This window comes from Thunnus maccoyii, chromosome 4 (assembly GCF_910596095.1).
Source record: "Thunnus maccoyii chromosome 4, fThuMac1.1, whole genome shotgun sequence".
NCBI lineage: Eukaryota > Metazoa > Chordata > Actinopteri > Scombriformes > Scombridae > Thunnus > Thunnus maccoyii.
Genome location: NC_056536.1, coordinates 9,157,585 through 9,174,198, shown reverse-complemented (window position 1 = coordinate 9,174,198; position 16,614 = coordinate 9,157,585). Strand labels below are relative to the sequence as shown.

Below are 16,614 nucleotides of genomic sequence, written 5' to 3'. Positions count from 1 at the left end.
ACATAAAATTTTATTTTGAAAAAGAATTTCCTAAAACAGCTGGTCACTGTAGTTAACAAAAACAGAGGGGGGGGGACTATATACTTGTTGGGGACTATTTTCAGCTGTGGATTAATATCCTTGCTGCTCTGGGGAGTATTTACAGCAGCAAGATGGTGAATGTAGGATTGATTCAACATGACATTGGCCATGTTCATGTCATGAAGGAACATGTCTCCCAGCACAACAATGTGGCTCATTGATGTGATTTTAATCGTCTTTGGACATCAATGGAGCTCTGTGGTGCAGAGGAATACGATACACAGGATACACAGACAATACTTGTTAGTAGGATCAATTCATCGTTGGTTTTGGTCTTTTTATGGGATTGATTGACAATGAGAAGAATATAGAAAATTGACAGCCTAATCCTTTAAATACTTAAATGTTGTTTATCAAGCACGATTTCCAAAACATTTTCTCATTCCAGCTTCTTAAATGTGAGGATTTGCTGCTTTATATTAGTTTCATATCATTAAATAAATTATTTGACTATTGGTTGGACTAAAATTTGATGACTTCACTCTGGACTCTGGGAAACTGTGATGAGCATTTTTAATTATTTTCTGACTTCTTTGAAAAAAGAAAAAAAAAAGAAAACATCAGAAGAATCAATAATGAAAACAACTGTTAGTTGCAGCCATGAAAGCATCTCGTATCTGTTACTGGAAATTAATCTTGTTTCTGGCTGCTTGCAAACATAAAATGGACTCGTGCTGAGTTATTGGTAAAATTACATTTTTGATGATGGAGTCAGGTGTGTTTCTTTAAAGATACTGACTAAAGAGCACAAGCTGACAATGCTACATTTTCTGAAAAGATTTCCTAATGTGTCGGATTTAACTTTTCATATGTAAACGTAACCTGCCAAAACATCCTAAATCAGCACTCCTTTTCATAGAATCTCATTGCATACAGATAACCATCATCTGTCAGAAGGTAATGATTATGAGATTTTCTGGATTTACTGCGTGTTGGATCCTTGGCCCTCCATCGACTTGCTAGCTTTTGCGACTTATGACAAAGCACCATAATTAGATCAGGTTATTTCCATAAGTTTGTCAATAGCTCCTTTGTGTCTGGCTGTGTGTCTCTGTGTCTGTGTCAGCTTCATATGTGACTGCAGTTGTTATGGTGGAAGAGTGAAGCAGTGGGGAGGGGGAGGTTAAAGGTCCAAAAGTCTTGGCGTTTACATGTGAGATGGTCGCCATTTTTTCAGGCTATTAAATGAGAGATTGCTGTTTGTCCGTTTCTGCTAGTGGGAATCCCACTGGGTGGGACAAGGTCAGGGAAGACCTCGCTACGTCTTGTCGCTTTCAATCAAAGGCAGATAGCGTCTCACACGCACACACATTCACATTCAGTTGTGCCTTGTGTGTGTATGTGTGTGTGTGCTTTGTGTGATTGTAAGCCAGGCTGTCAGTATGCATCTTTATAGTGTCTTGGAAGGTCGTGGGTATGTTGCCTGAGGCTGTAGTAGAGGATTAGGAGGACCCACACCATGTGTAAACATTTGGGTAACCCCCACCCCCCACCTCGCCCGCCTCCTCCGTAGCCTCTGGGGTGCTCACCTGTCTCAGTGAGGAACGAATACCAAGAAACTCCCTGACCTGAATTCACTCAGCCATTATTCATTCAGACATCTGATCTTACAAAAAATGCAGATTAGTGTGTCACCTTGACATCTGGTGTACTTCCCCTGATTGGAATTCAAGTTTCACTGACGAGTTTCTTCTGAATGAGCAATTTAGATGAAACTCATGAAAATACCAAGAAGATAACTGCCTGGCTTTGCATTCAGGTATTCAGTGTGTACATTTGAAGTATTGTGCAAAAGTCACGTGCAGCATCGCCAGCAGATTGGTTTAATCAATCAATCACACATCCACAAGAAGAGATGGAAAGCATTTCAAGAATTGATATGTGAAATGTGTAACTTTATTATCAAAGGGTTCAACTAACAATCATCTAACCATAAGAGAAGACACATGGGATAGAAATTTTACCATCAGAACATCCAAAACCACTTGGTTTATCATTTATTGACAACAAAAACAAGCATAAGGGCGTATCGCATAATTTTATTAACAAGTTCCCAGTTGCCTTTAATTGTTTCTATGTCAACACATCTAATTTGCATTAAAATAATTGGATGGAAAACCAGCACACAAGCCTGCATAATATTTGTTGAAAATTTGAGGTTTGCATTTTAAGGTGTTCTAGTTCCACAAAACCCTGCAACAACTCACCATAACTATATTAACTTAAAAAAATAAACAGTTTTATCACCGTCACAGAGTTGATAGAAAATATTACAAAAACTGGTTTTACAAAACATAGAGAGCCCGGGACGGGAGTTTTCCCAGAAGTGACGGCAAATGATGTCATGTCTTGTCTCGGCAGACAATGCTGGGCTCTTTAGTCTACTGCTTGGCAATTAGTGGTCCGATGTGACCGAGTTAAACTGTGATCTCACACACACACATGAGCTGGTCACACCACACTGTTAGGACACTCCAGTCTGTCTGACCAAACACACCAGACTTACGCCCTGTACGGGGGAAGGGACACACGCTGATTTTCCAAAGGAAGCGTCCTTTTTGTTAACAAAAAAAAGCACTGTCAGCATTTTATATCTGGATTTTTCATCACCCACATCTCAACACTGCAAACAACTACAAATTATTCCCCAGTATGACCTTTCACTCCAGACACAACCAGCGTTACAGGTCTGATGACCTGAAAAGTGTGCTTGGATTATAGTCAGCTGGTCAGAAACATACTGAGGAGCAAAACCATGAAGTGGATCTGTAGTGTATCTAGGAAGAGTTCATGATGATGATGAAGATGATATCTGACCAACTTGAAATGATGTCCGACCCAAGCGAATACCTAACCAGCCTTGCAGGACCACACAAAACAAAGTAGACTTCTGTTGCCTGGCTGAGAAATCTCATCAGAAGAATTTGTTGAGCTATCTATTGACAGTAAAACCCACATCCTCACACAGAGTAGTAGTTGCCAACTCTTATCAAGCATGCAGAGACAGTATGTTGTGATTTTGCTCTATTAAACCTCAAGTGTTAAAACTTCCTTTAAATCAGTGTTACCATCACATTCCCTGACATTAGAAAAGTAAACAGTGTAGAAATGTATGTCTTCACCTTTATGAACCACAAACAATTCCAACTGTAAACCCCATTTGTTTTAACACTCTCACCCCCACACCCCCCGGCTAACATCAAACAAACTTTAATTATGCCATTACACCACGTTTGGCTCTGTCATGAAGCTGAATCCGCAATGGATTCATGCTTATATTTATATGATACACTCCATTAAAGGATTATTCTGAGATCTTCAAGATGTAAAATGTTTCAGATTAAAAATGCTCCTCGTATGGCTGCTGGCATTAGACGCATGCCAGAGTGCTATTCATTAACTGCTATATGCAGACACGCCGTCTTAGAGCAGCCTAGTGAAATTACAGGGGGGAAACACTGGCAGCAAAGTCCATAACAGTCACAAATAACACCCTGCTATGACAAAGGAAATTACACGTCTTTGGGATTGAAATTTTAATAGCGTGATATAATTGTATCAGCGCGAGGAATGCGCAGTACGTGTAATCGGATGCTTTCATGTTGGGATGAATGTGGTGGGGAGGTTTATAATCAGTTTTGGGGATCTTTGAGGTTTCTTGATCAAATGAGCTGATAACTAATTTTCTACACAGAGTTGATTTATTGTATGTTGATTTATGACGACTTGGCTGTTGGTGGAGGATTATGTTAACATTCATGCATTAGGTTGTACTGAAAGATGAGATGATCATGGAAACTAAAACACAGTTTTTATAGAGAATACATCATAAACTAGGAAATAATTTTATCTCACATGTCAGACTGTAGATAAGAGTAAATAAAGTTTACAGCAGGATTACAGTTTTACCAGCTAGACGTCAATAAGCTTGTGTCATTAAGCAACAGTGGTCTGGATTTGTTTATATGGCTCAGTGGCTGCACTATATGAGTGGATCAGTATAAGCAGTTCCCACACCCTCTCAGGTGTCCTGTGCTCAGGGCAGCCTGGCCCAGGCACACAGATAAAGGCTGCCTTTGTCTACAGCAGGGAACAGGTAACCATTTGTGCCTGCACTAGCGTATGTGCTTGTGTGCACTTGTGTTTGTGTGCAGACATGCATGCAAACACGTGTGTGTGTGTGTGTGTGTGTGTGTGTGTGTGTGTGTGTGTGTGTGTGTGTGCGCAACAGAGAGAGATAGGATTGGCTAGGCTGCTTACTGTTGCCACAAGAACAGGTGTGGCTTTTCAACAGCCTCATATTCACAGCATACTGCACATGTGTGCTCAATAAAGAGGAGAGTAAACTATGATTTCCAGTCTATGATTCTCTAGGCAAACAAACACCATCATAAACAAAGTTATACTTCCAGGAAAAGGATTAATTTATGCTTTTATCCTCTTACGGAACACTCATATGTTCATGATAATTACAGGTGTACAGTTTAATTTACTTGCTATAATGTAAAATATATATATCAAATAAAGATTTACAGCGAGTAGATAATTAAACTCTGAATTACAAATAAAAAAAATACATGGTTGAAGGGTATAATTTTTCATAATTGTCCATGAAAAAGGGTCTGCTGTGTGTGTGTTTATGATTGTGAATAAATATGTTAAAAAAAAGTTAACAATCAACACTCAAACAGTGCGACCTTATCTGTGCCCCAAATTACACAGTATACAGTATGCTAATTCTATGTTTTGAGAGTTTGTAGCAGTTTACAATGGAAAATGACAAGCTAAAGTGTGCTTAAAAATGCCAGCCTGCAGACTAGAATCACTTGATTTTTAAGTGAAGTTTTGGTAGATACTACTATCCCACAATGCATCACACAAAGAAAATGGAGGAACTGCTCACAGTTAAGAAGAAAAGACCATTGGCAACTGCTTAGAAAACAAATACATTAATACAGTGTTAGTTGTCAGCTAATGTGGCTATGCTAACACACCTTGTTACTAGATAATTACTACTCTGCCTACTTTGTTCACTAAAATAAAGCCTCATGCTAAGACATATGACCCTAGAGAACAAATAGTTTAAAGTCCCTCCTGGTAAAAATATGTTTTTTTTCTTGTTCCTTCACACGGATGTTTGACTTTCACTTGTGCAGAGTGATGCACACGTGCAAATTTGACACCAGACTGTTTTCACATTCAGCTGCTGAAGAGTGAAAGTTTCTCTGTGCTCTCCTCAACCTGTACCTACAATCATGAATTGTGACATCACTACTATTTTCAGAGCCAATCATGGTCCAGTATACAACTTATAAAAGTGATATTTATTTCTTAGATTTTGGATTTCCCAATTTTCATTTTAAGGATTTTTAACAAGGTAATTGGATTTATATGACAGGAAAAAAACATATCAGACACAATTTATTATTTCAAGCAGAGCATTTTATACATATATCTTTAAACATGACTGGAGGGGATCTTCAAAGTTTGTACAAAAGGAAAAAGGAACAAAGTGGAGCATACTTAAAGCAGTAGTGTGATGGCTAAATGTGAGACAGTTGATTTATAGTCCATTACATGACTTTGTGTGTGAGTGTGTTGTTTCTGCAACCTCAACAAACAACCACATTCACACAGGAAATGTGTGAAAAATGTAATAGAAGGTTATTGTGGTTATGCTAGCCAGGCTAAATGCTACATAGCTATCTGCTTCACAAAAACTCAAAGGTTTACGATTATATGACTTGGGAGAAAAAAATACTTAATATTTTTATTAATTGACCTGAAATATATATATTTTTAAATAACTTCTTTTGGTTACAAGGCACATCTATCTCCATTAGTTTGATTAGAAAATAACAAAATACAGTGGGTCTGTGACTGTGGAGGAATGTGACTAAATACAAAATATAAAACTAGTTTACCTCTGCACCCCTCTGTGCATATGAGATTATGTGAGCTGTATGTTTCCATTCATTTTACCTGGTGTTTAAGTCAGAAGTTGAGGATTACCTGTTCAGGAAGCAGACCCAGCTCCACTAGTGTGTGTTTAAAGAAGCTGTCAGGAGAGCTAACTCTCTGACAGACACTCACTGTAAATGTTCAGTCGGGCTGACAGGAAGGTAGACCAACAACCGGAGTGATAGATGAGTATAGATCTCAGGTGAAAGGTGAGAGTGCTGAGGATGTGCTCTCTTCCTCTGTCTGTCCGTCTGTTGTGGTATTCTGTCTGGAGAGGTGTGTGTGTGTGTGTGTGTGTGTCTAGAGATGTTAAGTACAGGGGATGAATACTGTGCGTAGAGAGGTCTTTAATTAGAGCAGGAAGACACGGCTCAGGAGACACACTACACCAGACTTAAGTGTGTGTGCGTGTGTGTCAACGGTTGTGTGTCTGTGTGAAGACTGGTTTGACTGGGATACATCCTGCACGTGTCAATAGTTTCAGGGCCCATCTCGCTAACTCCAGGACTGTCTGCGCAGTGTGTGTGTGTGTGTGTGTGTGTGGTAAACATCCTAAATGAATTTGCATAAATCCCAAAGAAATGACATCAACTAAACATCCGCAGACTGCCTGAATATTTTATGAAACCTACACAACGCAGCTTACTGTTCATTACAAGTGAATATACTGTGTAACACTTGATCGAGTCTGTGGAATCCGGTGGCGACACTAAGCCAACTTGGTAACAGTAAGTTGTGTCCAGTCAGCCATATTTGATTGCTGGATAAGTGGTTTGTTGCTGTATTGTTTATCATACCAGTTATTTCTTGAGGAAACTTTCCTGTTTTCTCCCCTTTGCTCTTCTGTTGGATTCAAATGTTTATGCAGAAAACCACAAATGATTTGAGACAGTTTAATCATCCAAACCAACATTTGGTCCATGTGACCGATACAACAAGTGATCACAGGTAACAAGAAAACCAAGATTTTAACCGGTTATAATATTTATTTGTGGTGTTACTGACTATAATCCAAATTTCCCTATCGTTAAAGTCACAGACCAGAAGTTGGATCTGTATAATTTATAACTCCCCTTATTATTTTTAAATAAAAACATGTTCTATTTCAGTATCTACATATTATTTACAGTAGCAGGACTCACACACGCATTAAAATGCATGAATATCTCTGTCTATCATCCATTAGTCACTTCTTCTAGTAAAATTGGAATAAAAGTGACAGTAAACATGTCACCCAGCACCCACCTGCATAATGTTAATCCAGTTTGGCTTTTATCTGTTTAATGGATTCGCCGGTCGGGTCGATGCATGTGAGTTTAGTTCATTTAAATGCACGTACAAAATACTTCATCATTCATCTCTGATTACCTGCACAGGTAGATACAGAAGATACACCTGGATTTGATCACTTTTGTTTCAGCAGATTATAATCTCTTTACTGTGGAACTGTGTTATACAACATTTAATTATAATACGTTGTAAACAGTTAATAATACATTGGTAAATTGTAGCTGTTCTAAATTTAATCATTACATTTGCTTTTAAATGATAAGTCAAACACAATAATGAGCAGATAATAAAATTATACAATTAAAAATGACATTTTCTTATTCTGTCTTTAAATGTTGAATTTCAAAATGAAATCACCAAATATATTTTAACAAGGCTTTTAAAATTTTACTTTCTTATATTCCAATTACACTGGCCAGCTGTTCGTCCATGAAATTTCTTCACTTAAATGTATTGATACTTGTTCATGGTTGCTGTTTCTGTTACATTCCTAAATGCTAAATTAAATCACTGTGTAAGGTGATTATGTAGTAAATTATGTTCTGTGGCAACACAACCAGCATTGTCACTCTGTGTTGAGCAATGTGTAAGTTTCTTGTTTAGTTTTTGGCTGTTGGTGTTCCAGCTGCAAGAACAACTGTGACCTGAGAAAAGCTTATGGACATTACTCTTTGGTTTATATTAAAACATATTAAACAGAGCTTTATATAAGTTTTCTATTCTCTCTCTCCATCTGCAGCTCCCATGTGTTCGTTCAGCCATGCTCCCTGGTTATGGATTCTCACCTTTTCCTGATTTCCAACCCCACCTTCACGCTTTTCGCTGCCGAGGAGAGAGTCCCAGCATGTGGATTCCTGGCTCAGGAGAGTCCCCAGCTCTGAGTGAGGCCCAGGAGGACAGGTCTCTCCTCCACCCGTGCCACCACAAGCACGTCGCTGTATGCCAGCAGGAAACCTTAGCTTTTATTGAGCTACAACCATCAGTGACTCCTAAACTAAACGGCCATGGCTCTCCAAGGCCGACTGTTATTCCAGACGCACAATGCACAACACATTCCCCACCCCTGAACGGTTTCAGGCACACACTGAACGAACTGAATGATATGCAGCACGGCTGCCCCAGGACAGACAATGTGCATGAAACAAGGATGGATTTGAACTCTCGTACACCTGCGGGTGACGGAGTGCCTGAATGCCAAAATGGCAGCAGGACTTCTTTGCAGGAGCAGACTGAAAAACCACAAACTGTCACAACAGTATGTCGTCCTCTCCACGCAACTCTTAGCCTCCCTCTGTCATTCCCTCTGTCCTCTATATACACAAACAGAGAATCCTGGGATTCTCATTTGCCCTGCTCCTCATCCTCATCTGAAGGTCTTGAGTTTCAGAGTCCCGACTCCTACCAGCCACAGAGGAGAACATCACAGGGGTCAGTGAAAGAGAAGTCTATCCGTGAGTGTTGTGCTGTTTTGACTCTTGACAAAAGTTGACATAATAAATTAAGCTTTAGAGCACTTCTTCTTCTGTTATCCTATTAAAGTCATTCTCTCATTTCCAGGGCGTAAAATGCAGGTTTATTCCCCAGACAGCCCCAGTGATGAATCTCTCAGCAGCCCAATCCTGGATGCAGACTACATCTTCCCAGGACCTTTTGCATCTTTCCTGGAGGAGGACCTCAGTGGATTATCTTCACTAGAGACCATCACAAGTCCTTCGTCCACAGACGGTGCTACAGATCTCCCAAACCTCAGTCACAATGACATTTTACATCTACCTGCAGAACCACTGCAGATAATAGAGGACCCAATACCAGGGGTGGGGGAGGACAGCGGGAGTGTAGAGACGTCACACGCCACAGGGGGCAGCTTTTTGTCACGCAGCCGTCATGGGGACCAAGAGCGACGGCGCTTCTCAGCTTCAGAACTGATATCCAGACTTCAGCTGTCCCAAAGGAAGAACTCTTTCACCTTGAAGCTGGGAAAGTCGCTGTCTGCTCGGGTAGCCTCCAAGGACAGACAGAGTTCCCACAGTCTCAGCCCCAACCCTGACTGTGAGTAGGCATCAGAACCAACATCTTGGTAACATTTCATTAAAATATAGTCCAGAACAGCCCAGTGGTTGATAACAGACAAAACAGGTTCTCATGCAATGATCTTGGTGAACACTGGACACACCTTCTCATTCCCTTCAATGAGAAAGTGTGTCCCAACTTTTGACTGGTACTGTATGTACAACACAGATGGATGTTAAATTGAAGGAAAAAACAACATAAAATCACCTTTATTTGTGTATATTTTAGATAAGCTGTCAAACATTGTTGAAATCTGTCTCTGAAACATCACCTAACATCATATTGGACCCATTTGCTCTGTTGTATGAAAGAAAACTCGCCATCAGCTTGTGGTGGAGCAGGTGGACCAAACTTACCATAATGATTTCATCAATGAGTCCACTGACAAAGTTACTCAACAACACTTTTGAGAATCGATCAAACATTCACAACAGTCATTTATCAATCAAAAGCACCAAACAATTGCTGCTTTTGTCTGTTTTGCAACATTGTAAATTGAATATCTTCAGGTTTTGGACTCTTGGTAAAACAAAACAAGCAATTAGCAGATGTTACCTCAGGCTCTTTGAAACAGATAAATCAATTGTGAAAATAATTGTTGGGCTCTCTGGTGGCCCTTGGATTTAAGACGCTGCCCATGTAATTGCAACGTCGCTGACTCAAGTCTGGCTGGGGACCCTGGTTGCATGTCAACCTCTACTGTGTAATATCTAATAAAGGCTAAAATGTCTGAAAATATTTGACATGTTTTGTAGATTGCTTAAGAAGGAACAAACAGCTCTTAAACAGCTGAAGATGTCAAAACATCCAGAAAGGTTCAAACTGAGGGTATCATTTCATGAATCTTTGATCTCTTGTGTCCTCCCTGGATCTCACTTCTGCACTACCTGCTTTTCATCCTCTTTAGACAAGTCCAACCCCAGGCACCGCAGCTCAGGAGGCTCTAGTGATAGCGCCCCCCACAGTCCTGTAGGACCTGAACCTCCACTGCCCAGCAGTGACAATGGAATGCCTTTGCATCGGTGGAGCACAAAACTCGGGTAAATAGGGACTGAAAATATTTCATCACAAACACTGTAAAGATTTAATTACATGTTTTAATGTCTTTTAACATTTTCTTCACAGAATGCGAAAGAAATCTGTAGAGGAGGACTTGTGCACACTTACAACTGTTGCTTCTTCAAATCGCTTATCACGATTTTTGCCTAGTTGTAAGTTTCCCTGAAATATTATTTTTTTCCAAAATTTTTCTTTTATTGCATCCACAGTATTTAAACTGAGACCTGAATGCTTTTTCCTGCAGCGATACTGTACCAGGAATACAGTGACGTCGCCATCAACAGAGAGATCCAGAGGCAGCAGGGGAAGGAGCCAGGCACAGAGGAGGATGGGCTCAGGGACGAGGGGTCAGACGGGACCCCATCTCCGTCCAATCTGTCTCCATCCAGCTCCTTTCGTTCCTCACGAGGCTCGGCTTTTGCACTGTGGCAGGACATCCCTGATGTTCGCACCAGCGGTCAGCTCGATAACTTCAGCAATGAGGAAAGGAAATTACAGGAGGTGAATAAGACACTTCAGATCTTGTAATTGCTTTTGCATTTGTGTCTTATTTGTTTCTCTGCTGGACTGCCACTGCTGTTAGTTCATGTACTGTTGCTGTCTGGAGCTGACAATCTGTGTCCTCCTCCGTTCAGGCAAAGTTTGAACTGGTGACTTCTGAGGCATCATACATTCGTAGTTTGACAATCGCGGTGGACCACTTCATGTTGTCACAGGAGCTCTCTGAGTGTCTCGGAGCTCAGAATAAGCAGTGGCTCTTCTCCAAACTGCCTGAAGTCAAAGATGTCAGTGAGAGGTGAAGTGATGCTCCGCTAATGTTCCTCTTTTGCCCTCAAGTTTTTGTTTTAACGCCTCAGTCATTCTGTCTCCTTCTCTGAGTGTGTTTTCTGCTCATTCATTACCTTTAGGTTTCTTCAGGACCTGGAGCACCGGCTGGAGGAAGACATTCTGCGGTTTGATGTGTGTGACATTGTCCTGGATCACTGCCCAGCGTTGCGAAGGGTTTATTTACCTTATGTAACCAACCAGGCGTACCAAGAGCAGACATACCAGCGTCTGCTGTGAGTAACTGCTTTCACTGTATGTATGTAACACATCAGCTGTTGGAGATCTGAACATATATGTACAGTATACGCTATCTCTCTGTGCATATTCATAGCTGTAATGCTTTAAATCTAATTGTTTTGTGCTTGTTGTACATAATTTCCTCTAAGGGTGTTCAGGTGTTATTTTACACCTGCATGACTTAACTTGCAGATGGTTCATCTTGAGTAAGCTGAACATTTTTCTCAGCGTAAAAAGCACGCTGGAATTTTCATTCAGTTTCACTGAGAGACATTAAAATGTTTCTCTAAATGTCCACGTCTTGTTCTCTCAGGCACGAGAACCCTCGTTTCCCTGCCATCCTGGCCCGTTTGGAGGAGGACCCCATCTGCCAAAGACTTCCTCTGACCTCTTTTCTAATCCTCCCGTTCCAGAGGATCACACGGCTTAAAATGCTGGTGGAGGTACACAGTTAAACATTCACTGCAGAGTTCATGTTCACACTTGAAACCCAATTACGTGGATGTGTAAATGGAGTAATATTGGGACCAGCCAAGCAATTTGCCGCAGCAAGTTCTCCCTCAACAGTGCATAACAAGACTATTGTTTATGCTCTGGCATGTCTTCAAAAGTTCTGTATTTTTCAGAATATCTTAAAGAGGACAACACCAGGATCTCGGGATGAGGACACTGCCACGAAAGCTTTCAATGAGCTAAAAAAGGTAGTGATTATCATCCCTAATAGCCAGTTGGATGAGTACCAGCATTATCACTGGTGAGGCTCAACAGTAATAACCATGTTGGTATGTGTCTTCTTAGATCATCAAAGAATGTAACTCCAGTGTGCAGTCAATGAAGAGGATGGAAGAACTCATCCACCTCAATAAGAAAATTCATTTTGAGGGCAAGGTGAATTAAGTCTATGTGAATTGTTCGTATTGTATTTAGAAATGTTGGCACAGGAGGACTGCTATGTGAATACTTTTGTTTTGCTATCACTGTTCATATTTCTGTGGCTCTTATCCTGCAAGTTATTTCCTTTCTTTCTAGATCTTTCCTCTGATTTCTCAGTCGCGCTGGCTGGTGAAACACGGTGAACTCCTGGAAGTGGACACCCAGACGATGAGTTATTCTGGATCTAAGCTCAAGTTACCCACCAAGCCTGTGTACCTCCACCTGTTCAATGACTGTCTGCTGCTGTCCAGGAGGAAAGAGTGAGTAATATGCAATAGATACAAAAAGACAAAACATCTTTAACAAAGTCATGACTCATCAAGTGAAAAAAGGACAATTTAGAGAGTATGTTTGGAAAGAATTGGTTTTACTTCTAAGTCTTTTGAAATACAATTCTCACTACCTGTACTTTTTTTTTTTACCTTTATTTAGTCAAGAGAGTTGAGAGCCAGGCTCTCTTTTGAAGGAACCATTAGCTTAGCCTAGCATAAAGACTATAAACAGGGAGAAACAGCTTGCATGGCTTTGTCCAAAGGTACCAGCACCTCTAAAGCTTATTAATTTACACATTATGTCTTCTTTTTTTTATCCGTACAAAAAACAAAGTGTAAAAACAACAAGTTGTGTTTTTACAGGGGTTTACAAGCTGTGTTGTTTCTTGGCCCAGCCCGGTAAGCAAGGCTAAGCAAACCACCAGCTGGCTGTAGCTTAATATTTACTGTATTTATTGTCATCTAACTTTCAGCAAGAACATGAATAAACATATTTTCCAAAATGTTAAACCATTCCTCGAAGAGACACTTGAAAAAAAATCAACCTGATCTTTTAAATCAACATCTCCAACTCTCAGCTTTTTTTTGGAAAAACCATATCAGACTATATCAGAGCATTTTTATGTCTTCAAACATGTCTGAAGGTTTAAAGGGGACCTATTATGTTCATTTCTAGATCTACATTTTTATTCTGGGACTCTACTAGAGTAGCTTTGCATGATTCACGGTTCAAAAAAACTCCTTATTTATCTTATACTGGCCCCTATGCAGCCCCTCAGTTCAGCCTCTTAACAGGCAGTCTTAGCTCCTGTCTCTTAAAGGCCCCCCTCCTGATGAGCCCACTCTCTTCTGATTGGCCAGCTCTCAGGAAGCTGCTGAGGGGCAGCCATATCAGAGTTGTGTTAAGTTATCGCCAATGCAAACTTGACATTTCCTGCTTTACTGCATCAAATTAGAAGCTTTTAAATAACTAAATAACTGGAGACTTTTATTGCGAAGAATTTACAGGAAATTAAACATGTTTCTCACTGAATTAGCAGAGCGTCATTAGCAGCACTAACAACCAGTCAACACAACAAGATATGGACATAAGCTGACATCAGCTCAGGCTGAAAGTAGTGAAAAAACATTGGAAACTGAGCGCTCAGAGCAGTCTGAAGCTGGTGTTTTTTGCTCACAGGGATTACCTCTACATATGTTTACCTCATTTACCTCATTACCTCATTGTTCAATATGAACATCTGACATTGTAACATTATATATGTGACTGAAAATAAGGAAAAGCATAATAGGTCCCCTTTAAAGATGAAATATTTAGACATGCACTGTCTGCTGTTAATCTCAACACCTTTTTTTGCAGCACATGGAAGTTCATGGTGTTCGTCCATGCCAAGATAGGAGAGCTGAAAGTGAAGGATCTCAGTCAGAAGCTGCAGGGAATCTCAGGCTTCATCTTCCACCTGCAACTGTGTGAAGGCCAGCAGCTTAAACACCAGATTCTGCTCAAATCACACACTGAGTGAGTAACAACACTGTGTCAAAGCACTGTCAACAATAAATCTGCCTTAAGTCAAAACTTGATGCTTTAGTACAGTGGTTCCCAACTTTTCAACTTGTTACCCCTTAAAATAAAGCAAAGTCTATCTGGGATCCCTCCTCACATGTTGTCCATCAGTTAAATGAAAGAGGACTTTTAACTTTTAGAGGCTTGAGGAGATAAAAATACACAATAAATTAAGCAAAAATTTGTGGAAAGCTTGAAAAAAAACATTTCAATTGTCAGAAATATGTTTTTCTCTGTTGTCCTATCCTGCCAAATCATCTCACGACCCCTTAGATTAATCCAGAAACCCCTTGTGGGGGTTGCAACCCCCAGGTTGGGAACCACTGCTTTAGCACATGGTGCTCTAATTGCTCTGGTTTTGTTTCTATCAAGGAGTGGGAAGCAGAGGTGGATCACAGCAATGTTTCCTTCTGATCCACTCAAAGACATTGAGCAAGCCACTGAGAATGCTGGTCAGTACAGAGCAGGAGGTTCACTATAAATCAGCGTAAACCTTTTAATCCTCTCATGTATTTATTTTCTTGTCTTTTCCTCTCAGATAAATTCCAGGTTCAGTGCATCAAAAGCTATCAGGCCCAAGAGCACGACGAGTTAACCCTGGAAAAGGCAGACATTCTTCATTATAAGACCATTACAAGTGATGGTAAGAATCTGGAAAAAGTCTGACTGGCTGTCTGGGTTTTAAACAAGCAGTGGTGTAGTGCTTTGATGATTTCTAAAGAATGTTTTATTTGACCAGGCTGGGTGGAAGGCATCAGACTGTCTGACGGGGAACGGGGCTGGTTCCCCAAAACCTACGTGGAGGAAATCACAAGTCACAGTGCACGCCTCCGCAACCTCCGAGAGAATATCCGCATCAAATGTGTCACACAGAAACTGGAAGGGGAAGACTGACCAATTTTAATGCAACGTCTTGTGTGTCAAAGGTGCATTTCAATTTATAAGCTGCATTTTAAAGCTTCTGGATCATTATTTTAATTTTAGATGGATGTGGGACCTTCGTATAGTATGCAGATGCTAAAACAGGCTAACATTTCTGAGCGTTGTTTGCATGGCTTCTGCACTTGGTAGCAACATTTTCCTTTAGCATGCTAGCTGTGAATACATGCTAGTGCAACGCTTTTCATGCTCCATTACATATTATGTTTAAAAGGCTTTTATACAATGAGAGTCTGTTGTCAGAAGTTCACATTATGACATTTTTTTTAACAGTTATGCCACTCTGCAGTTGCTAAACTTTGTAGGAGCAATTACTTTATGCATGCTTTCTGTAAATGCAATTCATGAAATGTGAGACTTTCTAACATTTCTGTGATAAATCTGGTATACATGCATGCACATTTACCAGCACAGGTAGTAAATGTAAACACATCCAAAGATAAGTGTTTACATTTCTCGGTTCATGTGAGAGGATAACAGTAGCACCCAGCTAACTCTGTACTACATTTCTCTTCTATCATGTCTCATGTGGCCAGAATCCCTCTTTGGACTGTCTTATGCAGTAAACTGAGCTTTGTGAGGTGCAAGAGATTCATTCATGTAACATTGCAACATCAGAAAATCGCCCGAGGCATATCCTGCTGCTGAGCTGCATGAGGACATATCAGAGGCCTTTTATCTTTTTTTTCTTTGTTCACACTGAGTTCTGCTTTACTTTTGAAAGGCAGATAAGAAGTGTTGCTCTGTTGCAGAGTTACAGTAGTTACAAGAAATGAATGACTGATAAGTGTTTTGTGTTTAAGTCCATCCCATAGCTGGAAATACAACAAGCAGTTGATTACAGCTGTGATTTAAAAGATGTGGATTGGTAAATTGTCAACCCTCTTTGTATGAGCATGGTCTGTAGTAACAATGTATGAACTCGGATGATTGGTCAGACAAGGCAACTGCAGAATGGTGAATTAAATATTTTTAAGATGATTTTCAGGATTCAAATGAAAGGCAGAATATCATATCTGCAAGGCCTCACTACACAAATACTTCATTTCCTTCAACCCACTAATCTGATTAAAGGATTAAGCTGGCAATATTCTATATGTTTTTTATTGTCAGCAAATCCCATGAAAAGACCCAAACCAACAATGACCTTATCACACTAACATGTATTTTCTAGCTACTGTGTTCCTCTGTGTCATATTAAAAACACATCAGTGAGCCACACTGTTGTACTGGGAGACATGTTCCTTCCTTACCATAAGCACACACATGTAGTTTATATCGACACAGTCCCATATACACCTTCCCACTGCTGTAAATACTCATTAGAGCACCAAATGTGTATAAATCCGCAGCTGAAAGTAGTCCCCAACAAATGCACTA

The 16,614-nt window shown here is 40.2% G+C and overlaps 1 protein-coding gene across 3 annotated transcripts in view; it reads left to right on the top strand.

Annotated features, from left to right (window-relative positions):
* Positions 1–16,614, top strand: part of arhgef19 (Rho guanine nucleotide exchange factor (GEF) 19) — a 23,973-nt gene extending 7,359 nt beyond the window's left edge. For all 3 annotated transcript variants that reach the window (XM_042409886.1, XM_042409887.1, XM_042409885.1), the window contains 15 exons: positions 8,072–8,783; positions 8,890–9,381; positions 10,310–10,442; positions 10,528–10,613; positions 10,706–10,962; positions 11,097–11,257; positions 11,370–11,522; positions 11,840–11,969; positions 12,153–12,227; positions 12,325–12,414; positions 12,556–12,719; positions 14,092–14,250; positions 14,668–14,747; positions 14,834–14,938; positions 15,035–16,614. In XM_042409886.1, coding sequence (XP_042265820.1) covers positions 8,093–8,783; positions 8,890–9,381; positions 10,310–10,442; positions 10,528–10,613; positions 10,706–10,962; positions 11,097–11,257; positions 11,370–11,522; positions 11,840–11,969; positions 12,153–12,227; positions 12,325–12,414; positions 12,556–12,719; positions 14,092–14,250; positions 14,668–14,747; positions 14,834–14,938; positions 15,035–15,189 — 2,931 coding nt within the window. In that variant the 5' untranslated portion in view covers positions 8,072–8,092 and the 3' untranslated portion in view covers positions 15,190–16,614. The remainder of the gene's footprint in view (positions 1–8,071; positions 8,784–8,889; positions 9,382–10,309; positions 10,443–10,527; positions 10,614–10,705; positions 10,963–11,096; positions 11,258–11,369; positions 11,523–11,839; positions 11,970–12,152; positions 12,228–12,324; positions 12,415–12,555; positions 12,720–14,091; positions 14,251–14,667; positions 14,748–14,833; positions 14,939–15,034) is intronic.